At 47.1% G+C, this 12775-nt stretch overlaps 1 protein-coding gene across 1 annotated transcript in view; it reads left to right on the top strand.

Annotated features, from left to right (window-relative positions):
* The window catches only part of TRIM14 (tripartite motif containing 14), a 41156-nt gene that overhangs the window by 19489 nt on the left and 8892 nt on the right, over positions 1–12775 (top strand). The window contains exons 4-5 of the mRNA XM_060199116.1: positions 6227–6389; positions 7959–8051. Coding sequence (XP_060055099.1) covers positions 6227–6389; positions 7959–8051 — 256 coding nt within the window. The remainder of the gene's footprint in view (positions 1–6226; positions 6390–7958; positions 8052–12775) is intronic.

Below are 12775 nucleotides of genomic sequence, written 5' to 3' on the forward strand. Positions count from 1 at the left end.
ATGAACAAATAAATTCTTTTTAAATAATAATAATAATAATGGTACTTTGGGGGCTCAGGAGATGACTCAGCAAACCCTGTGTGAGGCCCTGGGCTCTACCCCACCATGGCAAGGGAGCAGCATTGACAGCACCAGGGCCCCCACTAACTAAAAGGTGTATTTATTAATGGGAGGGATGGAGGGAAGGAAGAAGAAAGACAGAGAGAACCAGAGCATGATTCTGGTACATGCAATGCTGGGATCAAAGTCTGGACTCCATGCTTGAGAGGCCAAAGCTTTATCCACTGTGCCAACTCCTGACCCACTCACCCTCTTCCTGATGGAAATTTTCAGAATAAAATTTGGGCTAGGGAGGCTGCTCAGTGCTATTTTTTTTATATTTATTTACTTTTCCTTTTGTTGCCCTTGTTGTTTATCGTTGTTATTGTTATTGCTGTCACTGTTGTTGGATAGGACAGAGACAAATGGAAAGAGGAGGGGAAGACAGAGAGGGGGAGAGGAAGACAGACACCTGCAGACCTGCTTCACTGCCTGTGAAGTGACTCCCCTGCAGGTGGGGTTCTGGGAGCTCGAACCGGGATCCTTTTGTTGGTCCTTGCGTTTTGTACCACCTGCGCTTAGCCCGCTGTGCTATGCCAGACTCCCTGCTCAGTGCTATTATGCATGAAGGAGGCCTGGGCTTATTTCCTGATGTCTCAGTGCTATTATGCGTGAAGGAGGCCTGGGCTTATTTCCGATGTCACGTTGTTGTCATCGTCATCATAGCACCTTGCAGGGATGCCCAATACAAAGGCTACATCCTTGGAGAAGAGCATTACTATCCCACCACAAATACAGTTTCAGGACTGTTTTGTTTTGTTTATTTATTTTGGATAGAGACAGAAGTCAAGAGAGATGGTGTATTTCACTAAAGTAAACAACTATGGGGGTGGGGTGTTTGGGTCCTGGAATGTGATGGCAGAGGAGGACCTAGAAGGAGCTGAATTGTTATGTGGAAAACTGAGAAATGTTACACACGTACAAACTACTGTATCTTACTGTCGACTGTAAACTGTGAATCCTCCCCATAAAGAAAAAAAAATCCCAAATACCATGACAAAAAAAAAAAAAAAGAAAGAAATTAAGAGGGAAACAAGGGAAAGAGAGGGAGACAGAGAAACTCCTTCGACCCTGCTTCACCACTTGCAAAGCTTTTTCCTGCAGGTGGAGACTGGGGGGCTTGAACCCGGGTCCTTGCGCACCGTAATACATGTGCTCAACCAGGTGCGCCACCACCACCCCGCTGCCCACTTTTGGGACTTTGTCATCTTTTTCCTTTGTTCTCTAGTATCAATGTCACAGATTTCCATCATTCATTATTCTTTTTCTTTTTTTTTTGCCTCCAGGATTATCACTAGGGCTCAGTGCCTGCACTACGAATCCACTGTTCCTGGAGGCCATTTTTCCCTTTTTTGTTGTCTTTGTTGTTGTTATTATTGTCATTGCTGTTGTTGGATAGGACAGAGAGAACTGGAGAGAAGAGGGGGAAGACAGAGGGGAAGAGAAAGATAGACGCCTGCAGACCTGCTTCACAGCTTGTGAAGTGACCCCCCTGCAGGTGGGAAGCCGGGGGCTCGAACGCTGGTCCATGTGCTTCCTGCCATGTGTGCTTAACCGACTGTATTCTTTTTTTTTATGATTTTTAAAAAATTTTATTGGATAGAGACAAATAAGTCAAGAGGGAAGGGAGAGAGAAAGACACCTGCAGCACTACTTACCACTGGTAAAGCTTCCCCCCTGCACATAGGGGCTGGGGGCTTGAACCTGGGTCCTGGCGCATAGTACTGTATGTGTTCAACCGGGTGAGCCACCACTTGGCCCCTCTTTTCTCATTCCCTTCTTCATCAGGCATGTACTGAGCAGCTTGCTCTGCACCAGGCACTGCTTAGCATTCGCAGCTCGAGCATAGGGAGGCATACTCAGAAGACGTTCTTGACAACACAGCTCAAGTGAGCTCGTGAAATTACACCCCAGGAGCATCCAACTCTGTAAAGGAGGGTTCTGGGAAGGCATCTAGGAGGAGGTGGCAGTGGATCTGGGTGTGGGAAAATGACTAGGAGCTTGCCAGGCATCCACAGAGTGACAAAGCAGAGACACCCCAGGCAGAAAAGAACCATATGTTTGTGAGAGGCTGACAGGCTAGGATACCACCAGGGTTCAGGCTGGCTAGAGATTGAGTCCCGACACAGGGGAGGGGCTACTACTACTGGGAGATGCTGCTGGGCCCAGAGGCCAGGTTAACTGGCAAAAGAACCTTATGTGTCTGCTCACAGGTTCATGACTTCTTTTTTATTAAAGACAGAGAGAAATTGATAGAGGAAGGGAGACAGAGAGGGAAAGAGAGATTGAGAGAGGGAGAGAGACACCTGGAGCACTGCTTTATCACTCTTGAAGCTTTCCAGGGGCTTGAACCTGGATCCTTGCACACTGTAATTTTTTTTTTTTTTTTTTTTTTTTTGCTTAATCAGGTGCGCCATTGACTGGCTGCACAGGGTTAAGGCTTTATTCTGGGAATCGGGTGGTAGCGCAGCAGGTTAAGCGCGTGTGGCGCCAAGCGCAAGGACCGGCAGAAGGATCCCAGTACGAGCCCCTGGCTCCCCACCTGCAGGGGAGTTGCTTCACAAGCGGTGAGACAGGTCTGCAGGTGTCTATCTTTCTCTCCCCTTCTCTATGTTCCCCTCCTCTCTCCATTTCTCTCTGTCCTATCCAACAACAATGACATCAGTAACAACAACAATAATAACTACAACAATAAAACAGCAAGGGCAACAAAAGGGAATAAATAAATAAATACAAAAAAAAAAAGACTTTATTCTGTAAAGAGAAGGCAGCCAGGGAAATGGCATGGCCAGGGGTTTGTGCTTTAGAAGCATGTTGTCTTCTGCCACAGTTCCTGGCACAGGACAACCCTTTAGGACATGCAGGCAGGGCCCTTCCCTGCAAAAGAGAGGCTCCACCGTAACTACTCTAAGTGAGGAAGAGGTTTGTTGAGCAGCATTGAGCAGCTCACAGCATCTTCAGCAGGGCCAGAAAGACAGGGTGAAGGCCTGGCAACAGGGGAAATCCAGGCCACAGCCCAGGTTTGCTCTGTTGGTATGCATGAGACCCCTTCTGTTTCATTTGGTTTAAATCCCCCCTGCTTAACACTATTCTATTTATATAACCGCTGTTAACAAGCACCTCCCTCCAGGGCATTGGTTCAATCTCCACTGTTTCATGATATGTTTTTGCTCCACCCCCCCTCCTTGTCACACCCTGATCCCCTCTTTGTCACACTCTGATTTTCACCAGTCACTTTTCTCTCCACCCTCTCTATGTCACGCCCTGTTTCCACCCTACTTGGCAAGTATATATAAAGACAGCATTGTGAGTTTTAGAGTACTGTACCTTGAGTTTAGCTTAGCTCGTCTTAGATTGTGCTGCGTCCTGCATGAATAAAGAGATACTGCGTACAGCTCAACTATGAGTCCCTGGTCGTCTGTTACCTGCCCGTGAAGCCAGCCCGGCGAAAACAACATAACCTGTCGAAAACAACCTAACCCGTCGAAAACGACATTGCTCCAAGGGGGCGGCTGCCTCTCTGCTAAGCAGGACACCACACTCACATGGCTGCCCCAGGGCAACAGGTCCTGGAGCCCGTCAGACTAGAGGAGCCTTCTCACTAGAGAGGACTCTGGTGTCTACTCGGCAAAACCACACTTAACACTGGAAAGGTGCATTTTTGCTTTTAATTAAGTCCTGGGAAACAAACCCAGGGCTTCACTCATGCATTGCACCCTGCCCCTGCCCCAGTTTTTCCTATCTGTCCTTTTTTTTTTTTTTCTGAGAGAGGGAGAGACAACACTGAAACCCTGTTGACCACCGTCCACGGAGCTCCACCTGTCTCTGTCCCCGGGGACTTCTCTGTGCTGCCAGGGATTGAACCCATGGCCCCAAGGTCTGTGCTCTACCTGCTAAGTCATGTCCCTGGCTCCAGGAAGGGGACTGGATTTAAAAGATGCAGCCGGGAGTCAAGCGGTAGCATAGTGGGTTACGTGCACGAGGCGCAAAGCGCAAGGACCAGTATAAAGATCCTGGTTCAAGCCCCCGGCTCCCCACCTGCAGGGGAGTCGCTTCACAGGCGGTGAAGCAGGTCTGCAGGTGTCTCTCTTTCTCTCCCCCTCTCTGTCTTCCCCTCCTCTCTCTATTTCTCTCTGTCCTATCCAACAACGAAGACAGACAATAATAACGACAACAATAAAGCAACAAGGGCAACAAAAATGGAATAAATAAATAAATATTAAAAAATATTTTTTTAAAAAAGATGCAGTCAGGGGCTGGATGGTGGCACACCTGGTTGAACGTACATGCTACAGTGTGTTAAGGACCCAGGGTCAAGCCCCTGGCCCCCAGCTGCAGGGGCAGGGGAAGTTTCACCAGTGGTGAAACAGATCTGCAGGTGTCTGTCTTTCCCTTTTTTTCTCTATTGCCTCTTTCTACTCAATTCTTTCTCTCGCTACACAAAATAATGAGAAGGGAGGGCTGGGTGCTAGGTGGTGGTGTACTTGGTTAAGTGCACACATTACTGTGTGCAGGCTCTGGGTTCAAGCACCCACACCCCATCTGCAAGGGGAAGCTTCGCAGGCAGTGAAGCAGATCTGCAGGTGTTCTCTCTCCCTCTGTGCTCCCCACTTCCCTCTCAATTTCACACTGTTCTAAGAAATAAAAAATAGAGGGGAGTCGGGCTGTAACGCAGCGGGTTAAGCGCAGGTGGCGCAAAGCACAAGGACCGGCATAAGGATCCCAGTTCGAGCCCCCGGCTCCCCACCTGCAGGGGAGTCGCTTCACAGGTGGTGAAGCAGGTCTGCAGGTGTCTATCTTTCTCTCCCTCTCTCTGTCTTCCCCTCTTCTCTCCATTTCTCTCTGTCCTATCCAACAACGACAACATCAATAACTACAACAATAAAACAACAAGGTAACGAAAGGGAATAAATAAATAAATATAAAATTAAATTAAAAAAAAGAATGGAGGAGTTTGAAAAAAAAAAAGAAAGAAAGAAAAAATAGAAAGAAAAAAACAGTGACCACTGGGTCAGTGGATTCCTAGTGTCTGTGCCAAACCACAACAATGACCCTGGTGGCAATAATAAAAATGAACTAATCAGTCAATTAATTAATTAAAAGATGTGGTTCAGACAGGAAGCAGGATAGGCCCACGTGGTGGCCACACTCCCTCACTGTTTCTTTCCATATATATATATATATATATATATATATATATATATATATATATATATTTCCAGAGCACTGCTTAGCACTGGCTTATGGTGGTGTCAGGGACTGAACCTGGGACTTTGGAGCCTCAGGCATAAGAGTCTGTTTGCATCACCATTATGCTGTCTACCCCTGCCCCCCTCACTGTTTTTTGACTGAATTTTCCAGAGTGCTCCATTTCCAGTTTCCTGTTGTTTTCGACGGGTTATGTTGTTTTCGCTGGGCTGGCTTCACGGGCGGGTAACAGACAACCAGGGACTCATGGCTGGGTTGTACGCAGTATCTCTTTATTCATGCAGGACGCAGCACAATCTAAGACGAGCTAAGCTAAACTCAAGTACTGTAAAACTCACAATGCTGTCTTTATATATACTTGCCAAGTAGGGTGGAAATAGGATGTGACATAGAGAGGGTGGAGAGAAAAGTGACTGGTGAAAATCAGAGTGTGACAAGGAGCGGGTGGAGCAGGCGAGAATCCTATCACTGAACCACCAATGCCCTGGAGGGAGTGCTTTATGTAAATGTAAAAGTGATTTATGTAAATAGACCAAAGCTTTGAATGGGATTAAATCTATCCCTCTATAGGCATATGGTTAAGCAGAAGCCAGGGGAGCTGGTATACTATCCAACAGTTTCCCTCCAGGGACTTGGTTTCCTACTCCCTCCTTTGTGTATGTCCCCAGTGGACCCTGCCAGTCTCAGAGCCCCTTCTGGGGTTGTGGGCACGGCAGGGCCGGGCCTCCAGACTGCTTCGGCCCTGTCACCTTGTGTACTGCACCTCAGGGCCCACTGTGTGACCTCCAGGGCTCCACTCCTGGACTCATGATGTGGGCTGGCTGGAGGGGTCCCAGGCAGGGCGGCACCTGCTGGGATGAAGTTCCTGGGTCCAGTGATGGAGGCTGGGTTGCGGCCCTGACTGCTGTCTGCCCTGCAGGACTACATGGAGATGGAGCAGAAGCTGAAACAGCAGATGAGCCTAGGTGAGCCCTGCCCGCCCCAGCCGGTCTCCTTTGGGCCCATCAAGAGCTTCTTTAAGGACCTGACGGAAGCCGTGGAGACTGTGTTACAGGTGCCGCTGGAAGTTCGCCTTAAGGAAAGTAAGTCCTTGGGTGACCAGCTTCATGTCTGTAGCTCCCCCAGCGCCCTTTAGCCCAGAAAGGACTTGAAATTGGCCCCCTAGTCATGTCTCTCCCACACAGGCCTGGGCGCAACCTGCCCTTCCACCTCACCCCCTTCCTGCCCCAGACTGTGCCCTGCCTCTTGCAGCTCTGCTTCTGTGAGACCCTGCTGACCCCCTCCACCCCACCCCGGCTAGAATGGCCAACTCCCTCCCTGCTTCCTCTGCCCTGTGCCAAGTCTCATCGTTCCTGCTGGCACAGCTATGCTGCGGGTGGGGGTGTTGAAGGAGGGAGGGACAGTTTTTCCAAAGCAGACTTTTTGAAAAACAGATTTGTTCAATCCTCAGCACCACCATAAGCCAGAGCTGAGCAGTGCTCTGCTCTTTGTCTCTCTTTCTATAACTTTCTCATTAAAAAAATTAATTTAAGAGTGCCGGGCAGTAGCAAGTGGGTTAAGCGCACATGGTCTGAAGCGCAAGGATCAGCATAAGGATCCCGGTTCGAGTACCCGGCTCCCCACCTGCAGGGGGGTTGCTTCACAAGGGGTGAAGCAGGTCTTCAGGTGTCTGTCTTTCTCTCCCCCTCTCTGTCTTCCCCTCCTCTCTGGATTTCTCTCTGTCCTATCCAACAACAGTAATACTAACAACAATAAACAACAAGGGCAACAAAAGGGAAAAAAAAGATTAATAAAATTGTAAAAAAGAAGAAAAAAGAAAAGAAACCATTTTTAAAAAATTAAAAAAATAAATTTTAAAAAGTGAGCCAGGTGGTGGTGCACCTAGTTAGGCACACACATTACAACATACAAGGACGCAGGTTCAAGCCCCCAGTCCCCACCTACAGGGGGGAAGCTTCACGAGTGGTGAAGCAGTGCTACAGGTGTATCTCTCTCTCTATCTCCCTCCTTCTCTTTTTCTCTGCCTCTATCCAATGATAAGTTAATAAATAAATAAATTTTAAAATATTAAAAGAAAAACAGATTGGGGTGGGGACTAGCACCACACTTCTCTGGCACATCCAGTACTGAGGACTGAACCCAGGGCTTCACACACACTGGTCCTTTGCTCCGCCGGCTCCAGCCACCTCACTGATGGGCCCAGCTCTTCCTCCATCCTCTGTGAACTGCTAAGTGTTTCTTCCTCGGTGCAACCTCCCTCTGGCCCTTCCCAAGTTCCAGGACCCTTCCACCTCTCTTCCCTGTGCCTGGAACACACTTCTTTGGGTGAAGGCCCATGTCAGCCAGCCCCCGTCTCGCCTCATTGACCTGAGGATGGGATACACGACAGACGCTCAGAATTGTCCCGGAGCCTATGTGGCAGGGCTTGGGAGCTCACTCACACTGGCTTGCTTTTACCAAATCAGTAACACCTAGAAACGGTTTGTCCTTTGAGACTTCCTGACACTGTCATTCGCTGTTTCCTACTTAAATTTGCGTGTGATTCTTGGAGAGAGATTCTGGAAACGTACAGTTTTGTACTATTTCCAGTCCATTTTATCATGTTTGCTGATCGCCTGAGCCCCGGGCTCACTTCTCATGACTTGTTTCAGACATGAAAGACCAGCCCTTGGACTTCACTGGCACCAAGCCGGTTTCCTTGTTGAAGACAAGACACTCACCAGACCGATCGCTCTTATTAAAGTGTAAGAACCTAGGGAGTGGGAGAGGGCAGAGGAGGTGGCTGGGAAGCGGGAGGGCTCGTGTAAGCTCAGCTCTGGCTTACGGCAGGTACTTGGGATTGAACCTGGGACTTCAGAGCCTCAGGCATGAAAGTATTTCTGCATCACTGTTATGCTGTCTCCTCAGCCTCTTCTACATTTCTCCTAAGAGATTCAATTTGCTTTTTAAAAAATGTTAGGGGGCCAGACAGTAGCGTACCTGGTTAAGCACATACATTAACAAGTTCAAATGTAAAACATTAATTCCCCAATAAAGAAATTAAAAAAAAAAAAACAAGTTCAAGGATCTGGGTTTGAATCCCTGCTTCCCACCTGCATGGGTTCTGCTTCACAAGCAGGTCTGCAGGTGTCTATCTTTCTTTCCCACTCTCTGTCTTCCGTCTCAACTTCTCTCTATCCTCTCAAGTATAACAGAAAGGAAAGGGGGGGAATGACTGCTTGGATTGATGGATTCATAGTGCTGGTACCGAGCCCCAGCAATAGCCCTGGTGGCAGTAGAAAGAAAAATAATAAATAAATAAATGGGCCAGGTGATGGCTCACCCGGCTGAGCGCACATATTAATAATGAGCAGGTAAGTACCTGGTTTCAAGCCCCCGGTCCCCACCTAGCTCCCCATTCCTCTCAATGCTTGGCTATCTCTATCCAATAAATAAAGATAATTTAAAAATTAAAAATAGATAAATATTAAAAAACCAAAAACATTACTTTCTAACTATAGAAACAATCGTGTCCATTATAGAAAATTAGAAAACAAGGAAAAGTCAGATTTTTACAAAATGACCCTCACAGTAGCTGTTATTATCTGCCCTTTTAGTTTTCTTTGGCATCTCTATATACATATACGTGTGTGTGTGCGTGTGTGCGCGCACATATTATAACATAGCATGTATGATGCCATACTGTATTGCAATGTGCCTTCACCTACTATCAATAATACACTAAACACTTCTTCTCCCTTAAAAATTATGCATGAGGGGTCGGGCAGTAGCGCAGCGGGTTAAGCGCAGGCAGCGCAAAGCTCAAGGACCGGTGAAATGGATCCTGGTTTGAGCCCCAAGCTCCCCACCTGCAGGGGAGTCGCTTCAAGGTAGTGTCTTTCTCTCCCCACTCTGTCTTCCCCTCCTCTCTCCATTTCTCTCTGTCCTGTCCAACAACGAACAACATCAGCAATAACAATAATAACCACAACAAGGCTAAAACAAGGGCAACAAAAGGGGGAAAATGGCCTCCAGGAGCAGTGGATTCATGGTGCAGGCACTGAGCCCCAGCAATAACCCTGGAGGCAAAATATATATATATGTAGGGGGCTGGGTGATGGCTCATGGGGTTAAGTGCCTCATGTATGTGTGACACTATTTTTTCTTTTTTCAAATATTTATTCCCTTTTGTTGCCCTTCTTTTATTGTTGTAGTTATTGTTGTTGATGTTAGGACAGGAAGAAATGGAGAGAGGAGGGGGAGACAGAGAGGAGGAGAGAAAGACAGACACCTGCAGACCTGCTTCACCGCCTGTAAAGCGACTCCCCTGCAGGTGGGGAGCCGGGGGCTCGAACCGGAATCCTTAGGCGGGTCCTTGCGCTTTGCGCCACGTGCGCTTAACCGGCTGCCCTACTGCCCCACTCCCTCTTATTTTTTTTTTTTAACCAAAGCACTGCTCAGCTCTGGTTTATGGTGGCACAGGGGATTGAACCTAGGACTTTAGAGCCTCAAGCATGAGAGTCTCTTTGAATAACCATTATGCTGTCTACCCTCATCCCCCCGCAACACACACACACACACATATTTTTTTGCCTCCAGGGTTATCGCTGGGGCTTGGTGCCTGCACCATGAATCCACTGCTCCCGGAGGCCATTTTCCCATTTTATTACCCTTGCTGTTATTGTTCTTGTGTCATTGTTATTGTTGTTATTGCTGTTGTTGTTGGATGGGACAAAGGGAAATTGAAAGAGATGGGGAAGACAGAGAGGGGGAGAGAAAGATAGACAGCTGCAGACCTGCTTCACCGCCTGTGAAGTGACCCTCCTGCAGGTGGGGAGCCCGGGGCTGGAACCACGATCCTTGCATGGGTCCTTGCACTTCTGCACTATGTGCGCTTAACCTGCTGCGCTACCACCCAGCCCCCACACACATTTTTTTGAAAGTTTAGTTGAAATATGAAACATACTAATCAAAGGAATGCAGTGGAGTGGTTTTGTTCATGTGTTGCCAGGGAATTCCCCAAGAGCATGCATGACACTACTAAGTGACCTCCCTGAATTAATATAACGCTATATACTTAGAGGAGAGACCAGTGGCACTGCTCTGCCATCCTTGGAGTTCCTGTGGTGTTGTCCACCATGTTTCTGCGAGGTGTTGAGGGTGGAACATAGGATGTCACACATGGAAGGCATGTGCTTTACCAGTGAGTCATCTCCTGGAGATATATATATATATATATATATATATATGTGTGTGTGTGTATGTGTATGTGTATATGTATATATTGCAGTGCCAAGGCCTTGTGAATGTACATTTCACCATTTTCCCAGGCTGAAATCTTCATTCTTTGAACTTCAGAAATAGAGTAAGAGAAAGAGCACAGCACCAGAGCTTCTCCTAGTGTTGTGGTACCTTTCATGTGGTATCTGGGTTTGAACCTTGTCTGTGTGCAGGACAAAGCATACACCCTACTGAGTTAGTTATCCCGCGGCCCTGAATTGGTGTTTTTGTTTTCTATTAGATAGGACAAGGGAAGGGGGAGAGAGAGAGGGAAGAGAAAGACAGACACCTGCAGACTTGCTTCACCGCTCCTGAAGTGGACCCCCTGCAGGTGGGGAGCTGGGAAGCAGAGAAGGGGGGAGGTGGAGCTCAAACCCAGGCCCTTGCACATGGTGATGTGTGCTTAACTGAGTGTGCCCTCCCCTTGAATTTTTTAAAACTATTTTTTATTATCTTTATTTATAGGATAGAGACAGCCAGACTCGAGAGGGAAGAGGGAGATAGAGGGAAAGACAGAGAGACACCTGCAGCCCTGCTTCTCCACTTGTGAAGTTTTCCTCCTGCAGGTGGGGACCGGGGGCTTGAACCTGAGTCCTTGCACACTGTAATAAGTGTGCTCAACCAGGTGCGCCACCACCTGGCGCCCCCCCTTTTTAAACTACTTTTTTCGAATTGTTTTTAAACACATTTTATAGCTTCCTTTAAATCAAGAAGTAGATTTTTTAAATATTTATTTATTTATTCTTTTTTTTTTGCCCTTGTTGTTTTATTGTTGTAGTTATCATTGTTGTTGTTATTGATGTCGTCGTTGTTGGATAGGACAGAGAGAAATGGAGAGAGGAGGGGAAGACAGAGAGGGGGAGAGAAAGACAGACACCTGTAGACCTGCTTCACCGCCTGTGAAGCGACTCCCCTGCAGGTGGGAAGCCGGGGGCTCAAACTGGGATCCTCACGCAGGTTCTTGTGCTTTGCACCGCCTGTGCTTAACCTGCTGTGCTACAGCAGGACTCCCCAAGAAGTGGATTTTGTGTTTGTTTGTTTTGTTTTTGTTTTGCCACCAGGGTTATTGCTGGAGCTTGGTGCTGGCCTTACAAATCTACTGCTTCCAGCAGCCACTTGTTGCCTTTTTTTCCTTTCTAATTTTTAGTAGGTAGGACAGAGAAATTGAAAGACACCTGCAGAACTGCTACACTGTGAAATGGGACCCCTGCAGGTGGAGATAAGGGACTCAAACCCCAGTCATAGAGCTTGGTAATATTTGCATGTAACCAGGTACCCCGCCACCCAAGCACCCCATTTCTTTACAGTCAAGTAGAGACATTACCTATTTATTTATTTATTAGCATTATTGAGAGCTAATAAATAGCAGCATGATGAATTCAACCCAAAGATCATTTTGTAAAGAACAGGTCTAAGGGGAGTCGGGCGGTAGTGCAGCAGGTTAAGCGCACGTGGAGCAAAGCACAAGGACCAGACTAAGGATCCCGGTTCGAGCCCCCGGCTCCCCACCTGCAGGGGAGTCACTTCACAGGTGATGAAACAGGTCTGCAGGTTTCTACTTTCTCTCCCCCTCTCTGTCTTCCTCTCATCTCTCCATTTCTCTCTGTCCTATCCAACAATGATGACATCAATAATAACTACAATAATAAAAAGAACAGCAAGGGCAACAAAAGGGAATAAATAAATATTTTTTAAAAATTTTAAATACTAGGTTAAGGAGTATGTATTTTATTTTTTTGTTTAATTTTTATTAGAGGTTTAATATTGATTTACAAAATTATAAGATAACAGGAGTATAATTGTACACCTTTCCCAAATTCAGTGTCCCTCTTCCGTCCATGGGAAACTGCATTACTTCTCCCAAGATCACAGATAGGGTTGACTATTATCTCTATAACTATCTATATTCATATATATTTACTTTTTTTTCCTATGATCCTGCTTTTTTTTTTTTTGCCTCTGGGGTTATCCCTGGGGCTCAGTGCCAGCACTACAAATCCACTGCTCCTGGTGGCCAATTTTCCTTTTTTCTTACTTTGTTTTTATTTAACAGTACAGAGAAATTAAGAAGGAAAGGGAGATAAAGAGGGAGAGAGAAAGACACCTGCAGACCTGCTTCACCACTCTCATGAAGCGTCCTCCCTGCAAGTGGGGAGTAGGGGTTCGAACCAATATCTTTGCACACGGTGGTATGTGCAGTCCTCGCTTC

Source organism: Erinaceus europaeus, chromosome 10 (genome assembly GCF_950295315.1).
Source record: "Erinaceus europaeus chromosome 10, mEriEur2.1, whole genome shotgun sequence".
NCBI classification, from domain to species: Eukaryota; Metazoa; Chordata; class Mammalia; order Eulipotyphla; family Erinaceidae; genus Erinaceus; species Erinaceus europaeus.